At 38.3% G+C, this 18,733-nt stretch overlaps 1 protein-coding gene across 1 annotated transcript; it reads right to left on the bottom strand.

The window, feature by feature from the left end:
* Window positions 1–1,539: 1,539 nt before the first annotated feature.
* LOC120298203 (legumain-like) lies at window positions 1,540–17,646 on the bottom strand (the record flags this gene model as incomplete). Its single annotated transcript, XM_039321670.1, has 10 exons — window positions 17,442–17,646; window positions 11,872–12,040; window positions 8,408–8,505; window positions 7,246–7,327; window positions 6,667–6,752; window positions 6,479–6,554; window positions 5,836–5,898; window positions 4,623–4,693; window positions 4,420–4,425; window positions 1,540–1,545 (listed from the first exon to the last, which is right to left on the bottom strand). Coding segments are annotated over exons 2-10 (626 nt in total), but the record flags the coding sequence as incomplete, so codon positions are not given.
* Between the last annotated feature and the right edge of the window lie 1,087 nt (window positions 17,647–18,733).

Genomic DNA, 18,733 nt, shown 5'->3' with positions numbered 1-18,733 from the left:
CCCAGAGCAGTTTAATTTTATCATTTTCTATGACTTTCTCTATTTTATGATCCCACAGTTTTTGCTTACAGGCAAATGATATTTTTTGCAGATCTTCCAATGCACCATTGTAGCTACTTTGTCATGCCGCTGCTTGTAATCAGTTTGTGCAATCTTCTTGCAACAGCTTACCAAGTGGTCCACTGTTTCTTCAGCTTCTTTGCATAGGCGGAACTTACTGTCTGTTGCTGTCTTCTCAATTTTGACTTTGTATGCATTTGTCCTTAAGGCTCGGTCTTGTGCAGCCAGAATTAGTCCCTCGGTCTCTTTCTTCAATTTTCCTGCTCTTAGCCATTGCCAGGTCTGATTATTATCTGCTTTCCCAGCTATTTTTTTCACGTATTGGCCATGTAGTGCTTTGTCTTCCCATGCCTCTATTCTGTTCTTCATTTGGTCTTTCTTGTAGGCCAGTTTGTCTCTCCAGTAGTCAGTAAGCCTTCCTGATATACTAATTTCAGTGCATCTTCATCATTGTTCTTCAGATATTGTTCCAAAGCCATTTTTTCTTCTTCAACCATCTGATGTACTTGTAGCATTCCACACCCACCTATTTGCCTTGGTAGATAAAGTCTATCAATGTCACTGCGTGGATGAAGGGCATGATTCATTGTCATTATTTTTCTGGTCTGCCTATCCATTACTTTTAGTTCTGCTTGAGTCCAGTCCACTATTCCAGCTGTGTACCTAATGACTGGGATTGCCCAGGTGTTGATTGCCTTTATGTATTTCCTCCATTGAGTTTGGACTTTAAGATCTTTTTTACTCTCTTGATGTATTCACCTCTAATCTTTTTCTTGACTTCAGTGTGCTTGATGTTGTCAGCTTGAAGGATACCCAAGTATTTGTAGTACTCTTCCTCATCAAGACTCCTAATGTTATTTTCGTGGGGCATCTTGATTCCTTCAGTTTTCACTATTTTTCCTTGTTTGATAGTAAGTGTGGCACATTTATCCAAGCCAAACTCCATTACAATATCTTGGCTATATATATGGACATTGTTGAGTAGCGATTCTATTTCAGATGATGTTTTTCCATACAGCTTCAGATCATCCATGTAAAGGAGGTGGGATAGTCTGGCAGATGTTTTTGATGTTTGATAGCCATGTCCTGAGTTATTCAGTATTGTTGACAGAGGAAACAGTGCAATAACAAATAGTAATGGTGATAATGAATCTCCTTGAAATATTCCTCTCTTGATATTAACCTCTCCCAGCCTCTCACCATTGATCTGCAACTGTGTCTTCCATTGTGCCATCGATCTTTGCACAAATTTTCTGATGTTTCTACTGACTCCTGTTATTTCTAGGCACTTTATTATCCAATCATGTGGCAGAGAGTCAAATGCCTTTTTGTAGTCAATCCATGCCACATTCAGGTTGGTCTTCCTTCTCTTGCAGTTTTCCAAGATCATTTTGTCTATTAGGAGTTGATCTTTTGTTCCTCTGCTATTGGGGCGGTTTCCTTTCTGCTCAGGTGGAAAGAGATTGTTTTCAACTAGATGCTGTTGTACTGCATCAGCTACCACACCAGTTAGTAATTTGAAAGTTGTTGGTAAGCAGGTAATTGGCCTGTAGTTACCTGGTGTTGCCCCTTTTGCTGGATTTTTCATTATTAGGTAGGTTTTCCCAGTTGTTAGCCACTTTTCAATTTCTCCTCCTTGTAGTATATTGTTGAACTGCTTGGCAATGAGTGGGTGTATAACAGTTAGATGTTTCAACCAAAACCCATGCAGTTCATCTTCACCTGGTGCTGACCAATTTTTGATTTTCTTTGCTCTTTTTTCTACCATTTTTGTTGTTATTACTAGTTCTTTCATTTCAACTTCTGTTTTATTTGCATCCACCTCTTTTAACCAAGCCGCATCCTTGTTGTATTTCTTTGGGTTATCCCATATCTGCTTCCAGAACTGCACTGTTTCTTCCTTGTCAGGTACTGACTGATTCCTTGCAGTTTCTCCATTGATGGATTGGTAGAAACGTTTCTGATTGGATTGAAATTGGAGGTTCTGCCTATAGTTTGCAATTCGAGCTTCATATCTACTGATTTTCCTGGCTATAGCTGTTATTTGTTGCTTTATTATTTCCAGTGCTTCCCTGATCTTCCTTGTTTCTAAGTGGTATTTCTTGATTAGGTATTCTTTGGTCTTCTTGTTCTTCAGCTTCTTTTCTTTCATCTGTTCTAGCTTGCTTGCATGTGATCTTAACTTGCTGATCTTATTTTCTAGTCTAACCTTCCATTTTTGTGGTGCACTGTTTGTTTGTTTTTCTTTTTTGTTGATTTTGCATCCCAGGTATTCTGTTATAACTGCAGCTGTGCTGTACATTAGTTGGTTTGTTTCTTGCAGTGAATTGGTGCTTATACTTGCTATTGCAGTATTTGCATCTTTTAATGCTTGTGCTAGCTGTTTCTTTGGAACAAGCTTCAATGCAGGCAGCCTTATTCTGTTGTTTTTGTGCTGTTCTAGATGCTCAGTTATTCTTTGTTTCAATTCTTTTATTTCTTTAGTTAGAGGGTTTTGTTCTTCCTGAGGTAGAGGTGCCTGGTTTCCAAATGAGAACAGTTGTATATCTCTGCTAGATTCCTTCACTGCCAACTCCCCCTGGTTTGCCTCTACATTCTGAATTACTTCTGGTAAGGCTTTGATTTCTTTGCCCTGGGTAAACCTTTGCAGTTCGTCCAATTCTGTTTCTGTGAATATTTTATTTCGTGTTATAAATCGGCGTTGATCTGCTAGTCTCTGTTCTGTTATTTCTGATTCTGGATGTTGTTCTTTCCAGAACTGGTGCATTCGTTTTAGATATCCTCTTCTTGTTGGACTTGATCTGTAGTAACAGATCATTATTTCTTTGTTTTCCATCACTGTGTATCTGCGACGGGTAAACACCTTTTCTTCCAGTAGTTCTGCAGCTGCTGGCCCTGGTTGCTCAGCCAACAGTCCTGAGTCCTGTAACCCATTTTTCACCAGATATCCAGGAACTCCAATATCTAGCGCGGACCTTGTTAAACCGGGCGACATCCGAGCCAGTATGGCATTCTCTAATTTACGTCTCACCATATTTTTATGGGAGAGACACTCTTTGTCTGACTCCTCTGATGAAACCTGTCCAGTATGGTTGAACTTCTGGCATAGCTCTCATCTTCCTCAGAGTACACAAGCCCCACAACCACGTCAAGGTAGTGCCTCACTGGGGGATTATTATTATTATTACTGTTGTTGTTGATGATTACTGCACAGTCAGCCAGATGTTCAGACTGGATTTGGCATTTTTGTCTACCTATCGAGTCCTTACCAAGGACCTGGGATAGGCAGATGTGGACATTTGATGGTATTACAGATATCGTCGCAGGATGGAAGCAGTTCCTAGTAAGGCCGCCTTTTGCAATTGATTAATAGCGAATTTGTCAATGCCAACGGTGTTCAAGTGGTGCTCCAGCTGTTTTGGGATTGCACCCAAGGAGCCTATCACTATTGGTATTACCCTTGCTTGCTTTTGCCACAGTCTTTCTATTTCTATTTGTAGGTCTTTGTATTTTGTTATCATCATCATCATCATTATTATTATTATTATTATTATTATTATTATTATTATCTATATGGTCTACATGGCATAGGACCTGGATATCCGGAGGGCCGTCAGACTCCCATGGTTTCTGCCTAACTGATACATTCCAGCCCAGTGGACATGCTCCAGGCCTCTCAATTAAAGAGTGTCACCTTTCAGGACCCAAGAAGCATGTCTCCTCTGTAGTGGTATTTCCTCTTTGGAATGAGGTCCCTCCTGAAATATATATGGCAGTGATGGCAAACCTTTTAGAGACCGAGTGCTCAAACTGCAACCCAAAACCCACTTATGTATCGTCGGGTGCCGGGTGGGTGTGGCCCATTGGGTAGGCGTGGCTGCAGTGGTAACGGCAGACTGGGTGGGACTAAAAAGTTCAATCAATCAATTCCAACTTTGCAAGATCTTTTTTTTCCCGTGAATAGTTGAAATTGACTGATTGATTGATTGAACTTTTTTTTTTGCACACGGTGGTGGAGGCCTAAAGTGAAAAGGTTTTATAAAACCCAGCTGAAGGCCTAGGACTGGGGCGACGCGCGTGTGTCCATAGAGAGGGCTCTGCGTGCCACCTGTGGCACGCGTGCCATAGGTTCGCCACCACTAACATATTGCATTCCAGAAGGACTTAAATACCTGGTTGACCTTCCAGACTTCGGGGTAGGGTGGTTGAGACTTCCCTGTTTGTGATTTATGTTTCCTTTGTTGTTGGACTGCCATCTTGTCATTATTCTGTTGTTATTTTTATACTTGCTTTGGTTATTTTTGCATTCTGTATTTTTTATGTTATTATTGTGAGTGTCCCAAAATAAAATGGAGTAAGGTGGCACCCAAATTGAATCAACAAATAAATGGGCACAAATTATATGAAAGTGTCAATTATGTGACTTTGCAAATTACTATAATTTCATAAATTAATGTCTATGATATAAATTTGGATTGAGAATTTTTCCTTCAAATGTTCCATTAAGCTGAGTTTTCTCTAGTGTTACTTATTAGTTCCACATCAAAATACTGACTGATCACTTACCATTAATATTATTAGGTAAATTTTCCATCATTGATCCAGACTCACATGCTTCAATGTAAAAAACCATCTGTAATTTAAAGAAGACTCCATTAGAAATATTTTAGCAGTGGTTGGTTCATTATATTCACTTTTTTCCCTCTATTATATTGCCTTTTAAAGTAGCCCTCTCTGATCTGGAATCCTCAAGATATAATTCTGAGTCAGCACCTCTCAGTGATTGGGAATCCTGGCTAGCGAGTCACAATTTTCACATATGTTGGCAAACACAAATTTTATAAGATGCTGACTAAAAGGCAGTTGAAACTCTTTCCAATCTGTTTGCATGAGAACATGGTACCTTTAAACACAATTATTTTTTAAAATCTCTATTTCAAATTGGATGATTTATTGTACAAGTTTCTAAGACATTGGAAGGGGAATATAAATAGAACACATCAACTAAATGCTATTTGGGGTCTCTAGATTAATAGAATTGAAGAAAAAAGATTCTATTTTATCTTTTTCTCTGGAAATGAGCATTCATATCAAACAGAGAATAATATAAGCATCTTGTGTTTCAATGCAGGCATTCAAAACAGATGACAACTTAGCTATGTAGCACTGTATTTCACACTATACTTTTTAAAAAAGTGAGTTGCAATGATAGTATATTTGTACCTAGGGCTGACCTATGGGGTCCTTTGTTCTCTCTGAGCTTGATGGTTTTCTTACACATTTCATAGATAACATCATCAGTGTTAGAAAGGAGTGGAGTTTGCTCTTATTCTATTTACATCTTATGTCCCAAATTAATTCTTACTCATCTTTAATCATACCAGAGCTATAACAGTCAGAGTACCGTGAAAAAGAAGCCTTCATAGAACTGAGCCCAGATTTAACATCAATTTCCCTTGCATTTTCCTCATAATCTTGTGAACATGGCCACATTCCAAGCAGCTTATTAGTGCAATTTTTTTGTATCACAGCATAGAACTGAATACTGTATGATTCCCAGATACTTCAAAACCAAGATTTTCATGCAGTCGATTGCAATAAATAACAAAGCTTGCAGGTTTACTGCTATAGTACTATAATTCCTATAATACTTGATAACACAATCGTCTAACTTTCTATAATGTCATCCTTCCTATTAAACTATTGTAAAAATAGTTGCAAAGCTACAAAGAAATTTTCTATGGTATTTTTATATCTGGAACATAAGAATGTTACCTTTTGGAATTTTTTATGATTGTACATATACCTAATTGTCTTGTTCAGGTGTTGCACCTTGAGCTGGAAAACAAATTGACCACAATTAGCTCTCAATGTTCTCAAGCAAATAAAATTAGAAACACACTGTAAGCATTCCTCCCCCAAAATTATATGAAATCCTTACAACTTGAGATATACACTGGCATAATTATCCACATATCCAAGATTAAAAAGAAGCCTGATTTTTGAGTTTAGTCCCTGTTTTGATAAAACCAAGTTGTTGGAAGTAAAATAAATCTCATAAATTATCTAAATTAGAGAAAGAAGATATAAATTCAGAAATCAAAGCAATAATTATTTACATTCTATTTTTAAAGTCAATCTAAAATATATACTACTTGGAAAATTCATTACAATTCTCAACCAATATACATACATTCTTTCATACTATTATTCATACGTACACATGGACCTCCCCTCAATATTCAGAACAATTTCTGCAAGCATCCCGTGTCAAATTCTGAAGCTGATATTCTGGTTTCCTTTTCATAAAAGAACCAAAGAAATAAACACTGAGGAGCTTTCTCTCTCCCCCTCCCTTCCTCTCCTGTTTGGTTTCCTTGCAGACACACAGGCAGGCATTTTGTGTGGAAAAACATACATCATCATTTGGAAAAGCCAGAATTCCAGGGCCACCATGATCCGTGAAGTAAACAAATACATGATCCTTGGGGCCACTGCAAAACACAAAGGAACTCATCACTTATTTATAAAATAAATAAAGTCTATAAAATTACATTAGCAACGAAGTCATCTTTTGGGAACCTAGTCTATCCTTTTTCCTATTACCTTCGTAATACTTTTCCTGATCCTATATTCTTTACTGCTTCAGCATCACCCCTTAGCACGGCAAGGAAGTTCTCTGGCGTAACATCCTATAGATCGGTACAAATTGAAAAATGAAATGAGCTCTTTGTTCTGAATCTGTAGCAAACAACCCATAACCAGCGTATCTGTTTAATTTATTTGTATCCTGCCTTTATTATTATATATAATATAATAACACCTTCATTATATGTAAGCAACAGCAATGTTTCTCAACCAGAAGGATAAGTACAGTATAGGATGTGACTCCGATCTTAAAAAAAAAAAAAAGCCTGGTGGAGAGAATGATGAGAGCAGAGAAGGTACGTGCCAGCTGAATTGGTCTGAGGTAACAAAACAAAGCGTGGAGTCCAGGATTAAAATGGCCTTCAGGAGCATAAAAGCCTAAATGAAATAGCATTTTCCATAATTTGCACTCTTATTATTTGGAAGTACAATATTTTTTATTTGGGTTTAATTACTGCTTTTATAACATCAAGCACTGTTTGAGCCCCAATTAGCTCCTCTGTTCCGTATCATTATGCAAGGAAATCAGACACTTACATCATTTGTGTAATCCTTTATTACTCCTCTGTATACATCTGTGCCATTTGGTCGATTAATAATAATGCCTTTGGTTGGATTGCTGGAAATGGAAAAAGAGTGTGAATACTACATGCACAAATAAAATATCATAATCTCTAGAGATTTCATAACATGAACTGCTTTCGAAAGCAGAACCTTCTACAAAGCAAGTCTTATGCTAAATAAGGATTCTAATCTTTGAGGAAAATCTAGTTTTTCCTTCAAGGAAGCCAATTTCCCCATCCTGATCCATTAAACTTTCTCCCTTAATTACCTTTTTCCTCCAATGTCATGATGATGATGATTGTTAGCCTCCAGGTAACAAAAAAATAAAAATACACATAGCATTTCCAGACTTTTAGATACACATATCTTGTTTGATGAGGTAGTAACCCCCCCCCCCTAAATCTTTGGTATTCTTAACATTAGTTCATTATCTTACCACTTATCCAGTCCCTGTGAAAACTATTATCCTTTCCTTATCTATAGATCATAGTTTTTATGTGATATCATTTTAAGTAGTATCATGGAGTATTTTCGCCAGATTTGAGGTTTATTCCTCCAACATGGTGGAAGATTTCTCTTCCCTGCGGAGGGGAGGGGGAATAGACCTCAAAGCCAACGTCCCTTCTATTTGCAACATTCCCTAATGGCTTTCCCACTGACCTTTTGGGGAAGCTGACAGAGAAGATTGCAAATGGCAATCACATGATTGCAGGATACTAACTGTAAATGAGAACAGGTTGTCAAGCACTCAACATGCGCTTATGGGACTAGGGGGACCCAGTGCAAGACTATATGGTGGCTTGCTTTAGGGCCGTAAAGTATCCGTAGGGAGGCTGTCATGACCGCAAACAGTCATTAAACAACTGGTCATAAGTTGAGGACTATCGGTACTGATCATTCCAATGAAATGCAAGCTGTGTTTTTGTTTCCTGAGAAAAATAGTTTAAGGCAGTTGGGTAAGCCCAAATGAGTTGGTTGTGGAGTGTGCCTGAAAAAATTATGTGAGGCTTATTCAAACAGTAAGTGAAAGTTACTGTTGTGAAATTGAGACTTTATGAAAAAAAAAACAACCTTGTGACTTTATTTGTAGCATTGTTGCAAAGATGATATGCACGGCTAAATGTTTACTACTTACTCATCATTATAAGCAATGTCATCATACATCATGACAATGATTCGTTCATCTGGTATACCATTCCGGTGCACAATTTGGTAAGCATGGCATGCATCAGCCTGAAAGATGTAAGATAGTTTTCTTTACCAGCTGTTTTTCTACAAAGACAAGACATTATGACATTATATGGATTTTACTTAAGTTAATGTCTTGTTTTTCACAATATTGTGTTGGAACACAATTGTTCATTGGGAATCAGACAGGATCCTCTGAGAAAAAAACATTCACAGAAGAATAGTTCAACATGGCACTGAGCCACACATACTGTATCTTCTACTCAGCATGGGATATGGTCAGGCCAATCCAATGCAACTGGATCTAACCAGATCCCGGGCTTTATTGTCTGTGAATCCAACAGGTACTCTGCCTTCCCTATTGCATATGTAACTAATCTTAAAGTACCTAACTATCAGAGGGCCTTTACTTTTCATGCCCTCTCTACAGCTGTCCTTGAAGGCTGAGGCAGGAAAATTCTCTACACATTTCTGTGACTCTGAACACAAAGAAATAACAAAACATATATTTGTCCAGCACATGTATTACAGAGACATTTGCACTAGCCTCATCTCACCATTATTGTACAGTGTACTGTACATTACCCAGGGTACATAGGAGAAATCTACATCTCCCTGCTGTTTTCAGATACTGACCCTGATACAACATACGTTGCCATTTTGTATGCAGCAGTGCTTAAAATTCATCAGATGATCTGTGCCATAATCTAGTCTCAATGAGCACTAGTTCCTCGTCCTAGAGTGCTCTGTACTGTGATACATTTAGTCTACCACTTACTAATTTTTATGCTCCCTACATCCAATCTAATGCTTCTAACCTCTCCTTTTAGATTCTTTTTAGACTTTTGCTTTATATATACTTCTGTTTTATAATCCTTTAATGTTTTATAATTACTATTCTTTAGACTCTGATGTATTTTCTATGCTTTTTAATTGATTGCACTTCACCCTCCTTATGGTGGCCTTTGACCATAATAAAGGTTTGATGATTTGCAGGTGTAATTCTAGAACTTTCCAGTTCCAACAGCTTGTAGCGTTTGCATATCTAGCAACTGCAAAAACACACAGTTTTGAAGACAGAAAGGCCAAATTTGAGACTATTTTTATAGCATTCACACTTCACTGAATTCCTGTGGTTTGCTGTGTGGGTCACTGCTTGGGAAGGGCAAGCCAATACCTGCAAAATTATGAGTCACCCTCAAAAGAAACTATATGCTCACAACCATAGATACTTTTTTTCATTCCAGAGAGTCTATTGTAGTAAGTCTAACTTATTCCAAATAAAGAGCAGGAAAAAGTGGTGAGAAGAGGTTATTTATTTTGAAAATGTTTCTATACGATCTGAAAAATACTGAGAAAATTCTTTTAAACCAGAAATTAAACCTATAGCTAAGCCAAAGTAACAATTGGCCAAGTTCATATTGTTGGATGTTGTTCAGTATTTGAAGTCCTCTAATTTCCTGGTTTAGTAAGAAACGGTTATTACGCAACATTTAACTTTCAGAGGACACTGTAATGAATGACTTTCACAAGTGCTTTAAAATTCAATAATACAAAAGGTTTATTGCAAAAAATCCCCACACCATTCTGTAGTCGATATCAGTATTTTCTTTAATATTTTTTTCTCAGAAACACATAGAATGAACAGCATTTTTAATCCAACAATTCTGAAAATGTATGTGTATTTATGTTCCAATATTGGGACAACTTTGTCACACAAAATGCAGAGGTCACTATTATGCTAGCCTTTCCATTTTCTTCTCTATTGCAAGCATAGTGGAATAAAGATCTATAGAGACATTTTAGCCATGTTACATGCTGAAATGTCACAGAACAGATGGGGATTAATAATAAAAAGTAAAGTTTAGGGAACTAAAAAACATCTGAAGACAGAGCATTTTTTAGGCATTGTTTCTCAACCTTGGCAAATTTAAGATCTGTGAACTTCAATTCTCAGAATTCTCATGCCAGTTGAAGAAATCTGGGAGCTAAAGTCCAAATATAGTCCAAATAGTCCGAAGTTATTCTGGCCAATTACAATTTAATACAGTTTTCCTCTTCCGTCAACAAGTTTCTAGTTGCAATAAGGACGAACAAGTTTGGTGCAAAAGAGAAGAAGATTTCACAATAAAAATCACTGCTGCTCTTAACATTTTTTAAAAAGGTAAACATGTCTTTCTACAGAATCTGAGGGCTGCTGTTTCTACATCTTCTGTTGCAACTTCTCTTCATGTGATTATCAATGAAATTTTCCTTACCTCAAGCTTCCTCCTCCATACATATCTTACTCTGTCTGTTTCTCTTTGACCTGGTTTGTACTTAATATTTACAAAACTGAACAGGAACTGCAAAACTTACCAGATTGCCTTATTTACAGTACTTCTTGCTTGGTGACTATCTTAGTTAGTGACCATTCTCAAATACAAAGATTATACATTATAATTAAAAAATCATTTCAGACCTATGTAGCATTCACTACAAAATTTCCTGACAATGTGAAACTGATTAAAGTTTGGTTAGTTTCAGGCAGCAGGATTCTAATTAACTAATTAAGGTCACAGACCCGAGCCTGTTAACTTGCATTAGCAATTTTTAGGGAAGCCCTGTGCTGTGGAGAAAAGCAGTTCAGGAAGAGACAGCTTGTTTGAGCAATCTCTCCACCCTATGAGGGGGCAAAAAAGGGAGGAAAAACAGGTTGGACATTGTACCAGAGAACTTTATCTGAATGAGATGGTAGCAACCAGTGATCTTTGCAACATGTTCATTTAGTGACAATATCATTTAATGACCAAGTCACTGGAACAGAATGCAGGTGCTAAATGAGGAGAAAGCAATACTCTGTTCTGACTCTGAACTACAACAAAGAAGGAATGAATGCAAAACCTCTTAAGTGTCTGAAATTTTGCTAAAAATGTTAAGATTTGGTGCCAATTTGGTGAATTCTAGATGGGTTGTGAAGTCTAAATAAATCTAAATCATGCTGTGCTACAAGCAGAATGATAGCAATATTTTTGACTCTATTTATTATGCCTTTCTACTCAAGAGGACAGTTAAGACAATTAACAAGAACAATTTCCTCTATCATATTACAGAGTTTCTTCAAGTTGTAAGAATAAATATTTGAAAGCTGAAGTACAGAAGACTGGTTGCAGTGATGGCTCTCAGTTACTTTGATAGGCAGCTCAGGCTTAAAAATCTTAGCTCTGGGTTATTTCACTATTATTACACATCTGGATAATGTTAATAAGAAAGTGCATTGAGTAGGCTAAACTTCAACAAACAAGACATTCTCAGTGTAGTCTACTGACATTTTTAACTAGGTATCAGGAATCCTCAAAAATTCCATTCAATTCAGCAAGAAGTCCTCCATTTACCCAGTTATTTTTCAATTGGAGTGCAAAGCCTTCTCACCTGGTGCCTATAATTGTACCAACCATTGGAACCAGCCACAATGACAACCCAATGCTTGCCTCCATCCTCAGGATCCTCCAGGGTCAGGGTACCAATTCCTAGCACACAGCTCAGTAGTACAGCTACCTTCAAGGCCATATCTTCTTTCTTTATGCAACACCTACCAAAACTGGGAGGCAAGATAACAAAGAAGCTATGAAACAGAGCCATAGCAAAATGCGTATAAAAAGAATTTTACAAAGTCAATGTAAATATGTTTCAAAGTACACAGTGCAATAAGGAATAATGTGACTTATTTTAGATTTAGTTAAAATAGGCATCTGAGCCTGAAATTAGCCAACAGATTAGTTTGTTATTACATTGCATTTATACTTGAGTGCTTGGAATTGGATCCATGGCTGGTTCTTTAGCCACCATTATTATATTGGCTCTGTACCATACCATTACACATGATAACTTAATTTGTCCCCAATTTAGCTACAGCAAAACCTTTCCAAATTTGATATATTCATTCTTACATAAAGGTGCTGTTCACCATATTCTAACTGCAGACTACTTCACATTGTTTTTTCTTTCTTTTGGTTGATACAAAACAATAAAAAGGCGAAAGGGCACTGCAAGTCATTAAAAATTGTTTAGCACTTGCACAAATCACCCAATGCTCCAGCTAATATCAGATGTATAGAGATTGTCCTAGTGCTTCCCTAGCTTTTAATAATTGAAGTGAGAAAAAGCAGATGCTCTTAGAATATGAACCATCAGGATGAGGAAATCTAAATATAGTCAGGAGCAGGGAAATCTTTTTGCTTCTAAAATTTTGGCTGCAGAAAGCATGATCCTGACATCACCCGAGGAAGCAAAGCTAACATCCCCCTCCCCTGAATTATTAGGATCTTTTCTTTTAGTAAAATAGGTACACTTAGTTTAATGGAGACTTAACAGAAATGTATTTGTGCCTGTTTAAGTAGAATTATATTACTATAATTTGATGATTTGGCACTAAATTTCAGCAGAATAAGTTTTAGAGGCTCTAGAGCAGCAGCCCCCCTAGCCTTTTGGGCACCCGGGACTGGTTCTGTGGAGAGAGGTTTTTCTGTGGAGCAGAGGGGATGTGGTTTCATGTGCTGCCTGCATCCTGCAGATGAGGCTTCGCGTCTTTGTGCGGCCCGGTTTCTGGCATGTCATGGACCTGTGTCGGCCCACGGACCAGGGGTTGGGGACCCCTGCTTTAGAGAGAACAAAAAAACAAGCCGATACTGCTACATGTGTAGATGGTGTAGTTCTATCACTATGAAGGTCACCATATAAGAAGGAATATGTTTTCTCCTCCAAAGCTGCTTGTGTTAATTCAGCCTTCTATCATCAGCTATGCAGCAATTTGCTTTTAAATTTCTCACTTTATGGGGAGCAGTTCTGACATGAACTCTCCAGAGACTACTTGTTTTTGTCTGGCTACCTTATTGGTCTGACACTGACTTAGAATGAGTACATTAGGGAATTGGCCTCTTTCAACACAGAATCACAAGACATTATATGGTGTTGACTCTCCTTATGCAGAGAAGTTAAGAAATCACAGGAACTTTTCAGTCATATGAAAAATTCCAGTATATGCAGTTGAGCTCTCCGAGTACATAATTATACCCAGTGTGCTGTGCTTTGAACTTAAGTGCATCTGTTTTTTAAAACAATTGAATCTGCAGACTTTTGTGAGACTTCCTGATAAATATAGTGTTAAAGCCATCCTATTAAAACGATGGATGAAAGAGCTATTTTATTAAATAGCATCATGGTTTTTAGATAAAGACAATCCAGCCGAGGTGGCACAGCAGTTAGAGTGCAGTACTGCAGGCCACTTTAGCTGACTGTGTTCAGCAGGTCAGCGGTTCAAATCTCACCGGCTCAAGGTTGACTCAGCCTTCCATCCTTCCGAGGTAGGTAAAATGAGGACCCAGATTGTTGGGGGCAATGTAAATATATATATACATTGCTTACTGGTGTACACCGCTTAGAGAGTGCTTGTACTTAAAGCGGCATATAAGTCTCATAAATAAATAAATAAATAAATCCAAGCTGGCTAGCAATGTTCTATTAACATTTCTAAGAGAAGGAAAGAAACTTGATTTTAATATCCTTGTGCTGATTTGTCCGCCAACAATCTCTGAGAACATCAGAGTTTTAGGTACGTGCATTCAACCCACTTAGGATTCTGGCTAAGCCAGTTAAGCCACACACGCGCGCACGCGCGCACACACACACACACACACACACCTGCCTCATATTAAAGGTGGACCCCAAACACACCCAACTCCCTTCCGGTCCTGTTGTCATGGTTGGCAGGGAAAGATAAGCAATAGAGAACAGACTGCCACTTGGAAAAGCTTATCTACACTCTTCATCCTTCTTCCAGATCACTAGTACTCCTCATATCCTGACTTTATGCTGCATTGAAAAGATTAGCTCTTCAGTATGTTGAAATTCTTAACTGGTGAACTCAAGGTAGTTTTTCTTACACCATGACTACACCCATGGCTGAGTGATTACAAGTGGAGCCACCTTAATCAAGTAATTCTCTGATCTCATAACCTACATGTAGCTTTCAGGATGTTTTTTTGAAATGTTTCAAGTTATATGTTCTTGTCCTGATTCTAATATCAACACTCCAGCAGCATTTCATTAACTTGTGACACATTGCCTAAAAATGCCAGGAACCAAACTACATGATTTACCAGGAAGCCACAGATCTCCTGACTTGAAGCAAACTTAATAGGAAAAGAAATTATATACCTCCCAATAATAAAAAATGTGATATTATCTAGACTTGATTAGAACCTAATATTATACCCAGCCACTGTATACTTCAAATCCAAAACACCAGATTTATTTATGAAAATTTATTTACTTACTCTTAGTGACTCTAGGCATTTACAAAACTATAAAAGCCAACATAAAAACAATAACCCAAAGATATTCCAGTCTCATGAATCATTAAACTTATGTCAATATGTCTAAGGTTTAATGCCCCAATTTTACATTATTTCAAATCATATTGATCTTGTCATCTCCCAATTGGATTACAGTAATATGCTCTACATGGGGCTAGCCTTGAAGAATACCCAGACACTTCACTTGGTGCAAAATGCAGCAGTTATGTATATTTCTACTTTGCTTATCATGCTGTATTGGTTGCCAGTCTAGATCCAATTCAAGATGCTGGTTTTAATCTTTCTTTTTATAGCATGGGGCAAGGTTATCTGCGGGACCACCTCACCCCAATTACATCTGCCCATCCTATCAGATCTGGCAGAAGATGCATGCTGCAGGTCTTGTTAGGGAAAATATTTGGTGGGTTTGAGGCAGCCCATCTTCTCTAAAGTGGTGCCCCCTTATGGAACATCCCTCCCCCAAAGTGATGTCAGCTCCATCCCTTATTTACTTTCTGAATGCACCGCAAGATCTAGCTTTGTCATCAGGCCTGGGGGGGGGCGGGTGTCTCGGGGAACTGGTGAGGTTTTGAGGTGATTTCCTTGGTAATCTAATATGCCATATACTTTTTAAACTTTTTAATAATGATTGAGGGTTTTGACAGGTTTTATATCTTTGTTGGATGCCACCTGAGGTCACTCCTTATGAGACACACACACAAATTCCCTTCTTACCCTTTAATCTTGGATCCTCCACCAGAGGCCTAGGAGTTTGAGGGTTCTGTGCCATATCTTAGCTGTTCCTAACGTTACACTCTTCCGAGCAGAGAGCTCTGATTTTGTTCCTGGGATCCGTTGGAGCCATTCTCCCAGCTTAGGAGGCACAGCCCCAAATGTTCCTACTGCCACTGGGACACTTTCTATACACTCACATAAACATACAAATACACACAGCCAGTTTACTTAATGCCCGTTGCTGAAAGGGAAGCGACACTGCCCATGCAGTCATGAAGTGTCTGACTATGTAAATGATAGATTCATTTGCTGTTAGTATATAAATGAACTCTCCAGAGACTTTTTTTTTCATTTCCTCCTTTATTAAAAGCTGGTATGAGAAACAATCAAGTACATATAAGTTTCTTCCTACATATCACTTGAAACCATATACAAGTTTTCACCAGTTATATAACTGTCAAAGGAACCCTTTAAAATTGGAGCACTAAAACATATTATGGTAGTTAGATTGTACAATATAAATAACTCATTAACCCAACATCAGTTCAGTGTGTCAACCATCTAAAATGCAGTGTGCTAGCTTATGGTTTGTGTGAATATAGCTACTCAGTTAGGGCTTTTAAATTTAGGGCTGACCTCAAGTGCGTTTAGAAAAGTGATTTGTAAAACTTACTCTTCATAAACAAATATTAATTTTAATTTGCTGATAAGTGTTGTATTTCAGCCATGTTGACTCTCTCAGAGGTTTCTAAGATAGTTTTTAAATGTTTGTAACATTTTCCCCTTCAGTTTCAAAGCACTTTAAACAAATAGTTACAAAAAAGGAATACTTAACTTCTGTTGTATTATTTTTTTCTGATAATTATATTTTGGTCATTGGATTTCACCAAAGGATTTTAAGACATATCTAGGCAAGATTCTGATCTTCTAATACTATAAGTTAGCTAAGTGCCATAGATTCGGGCTTGATTCCTGGCAACTTCATGAAGCCATACTATTCATTATCTTGATTTGTTTTAAGTTTCACATTCCAATTACTGTTCTAAAGAAATGCCTCCATCAGCTTCCAGCATCTTTAACCACTGGGGGTCCAACTACACTGAATTCGGAATACATAATTCAGTATTGCTCCACATTTTAGTGAGCAAACAAACCTTTTAAGTCTTATGTAAGCCCATGCTGGCTACAGTATACCAACAGTTATAACATCAAGTAGGTGCTAAATATTCACACACCACAATGCAATTCTATTAAGATTTCTTCCAGTAACTCCATTTATTGGATTTATCAATAATGTGGATTGAGAAACTGCAACCTGAAGGAATTCCAGGAAAGCATCTTTTCTTTAAAGTTATAGCTGCTCCGGAAAGACAGGCCATCCGCTTCAACGCCCAAACACTGAGAAGGCCAGGTACCCTTACCTGACAAAAGTAGGAAGGAAACCATCGCAAGGGGGGTTGGTGGGAGTATCATAGCCTAGGCTGCAAATTTGGAGATCACGTCTATTTATGAAATCAGACTTTACATCAAAGCCCAATAACAATCAGTCCATCGATTCTCCACACCTGACGCAGCAGAAGCCAGAACCACCGGGCATTTCCAGCCACAATAGAGGCTACTAAGCTCTCCATCCCGAAACCAACAACAGGAAATAGCTATTGTCATTCTGGCGACCCTCGGCAGGGTGAACTGCTGGATACTTTCGAGGTCTTGATCCAGCTCAGCAATACTTGGGACCTTAATCGAATCATTCGCCCCTTCAAGAGGGAGGGATGAAGTCCGGGAAATGTAATCCCAATTCCGTCCCGTGCCCGCCAGCAAGCAGCCCGAGTGGGGTCTTTCTGCAAGCTAATGCCCACCACCTATGAATTCCACGTGCTCTTCCCTCCAAGCAACATTTAAATGGGCTCTTACCTACGCTAAAAGAAGATACGAGGCGGTGGTGTAAGTGGGGCTGCTCTCGCCCGATACGTCCTCTCCACCTCTGTTCCTTCGGGAGACAGAGAGCCAACAGCGGCGCCGGAGGTTCGTGCGGTTGCCGGAGGCTCTTTATGAGAAGGGGGGGGGGAGAAACAAGAGGTGGGGCAGGCGCGTGATTGGCGGACTTTGCGACCATTGGCCTCCCAGCAAAACAAATCCAGGGGCCAGGCCCGAGTGCGCAGGATGGCAATCCCTCGGGATGGAGGCTGTCGTCTGAGGGAGCATTGCATGATGGGAACTGTGATAGCAATCCGAGGATAAACCCGGGTGGATGTGGGTAGTCGAGGCTGCGGCTGGATTAGTGCTGGGAGGGAAGGAAGCTCCTGTGCAGCCCGATACATGTTTGCTGAAGAGTTCCCTCGGTTTCTCCGGATTAGCGAGTTTCCTTTTTATACAAATCGCCCAAAGGTCGCATTCCTACAAACACTTGTATATAGCATTTAACCTGGTTGACCGCAGTATAAAATACTCCCGAATTTCTCCTAACATTTTGGCCTTCCTTAGCAATTGTAGGTGAATTTTACTCACATTTTCTCATTAAAAATTAGAATCAAATTGCACATATTGCGCTATCCTACAAAGAAATTGATTTAAAAAAATCTTCTAACTGGAAAAATAGGGATAAATGAATCTGCATTTCAAGCTGAATCATAGATTAGTGAGTCATATTTTAGTCCTTTCATCCTACCTTATTCTTGAGGTGAATAACTGAATATGCCTTAAACAGATTTTACCTATGGACTATCTACCTGTGAAAATCACTCATTATATGCCATCAAGTCAGTGCCTATTCTTAGTAGCCTTATAGTTTTTTTTTCTCTAATGATCTGTCCCTAATCTGTTCTTGTAGATTTTCCAATGATGCATACATTGACACATTGATCGAGTCCATTTCCAGTATGTGTCCTAAGTAGGATAATATGAGCCTGATCATTTGTGTTTCCAGTGAGTTGATTCGTTCAATAATCCATTGATTTGAGTGATTTTTTAGCCTTTCCTTTTTTCCCCACTCCTTAAATGTGTGTGTGTGTGTGTAACATACATGTGATATATATGTATTACTATTTATCTCACAATCCTTCCTTAATTAAAACAAATATTCCCATTTCTGCTGTCCATTCTTTAGAGGAAAAATAGTAGCTTCTTGAAAGAAGAAATGCTCTAAAAAACAGGAAAGTCAATTTTATATAGTAAAATACCAAATCCAAGCACAATACATGAAATGG

This window comes from Crotalus tigris, unplaced genomic scaffold, assembly GCF_016545835.1.
Source record: "Crotalus tigris isolate CLP2741 ecotype Arizona unplaced genomic scaffold, ASM1654583v1 scf7180000023777.99059, whole genome shotgun sequence".
NCBI lineage: Eukaryota > Metazoa > Chordata > Lepidosauria > Squamata > Viperidae > Crotalus > Crotalus tigris.
This window is presented reverse-complemented; position numbering and strand designations above follow the sequence as displayed.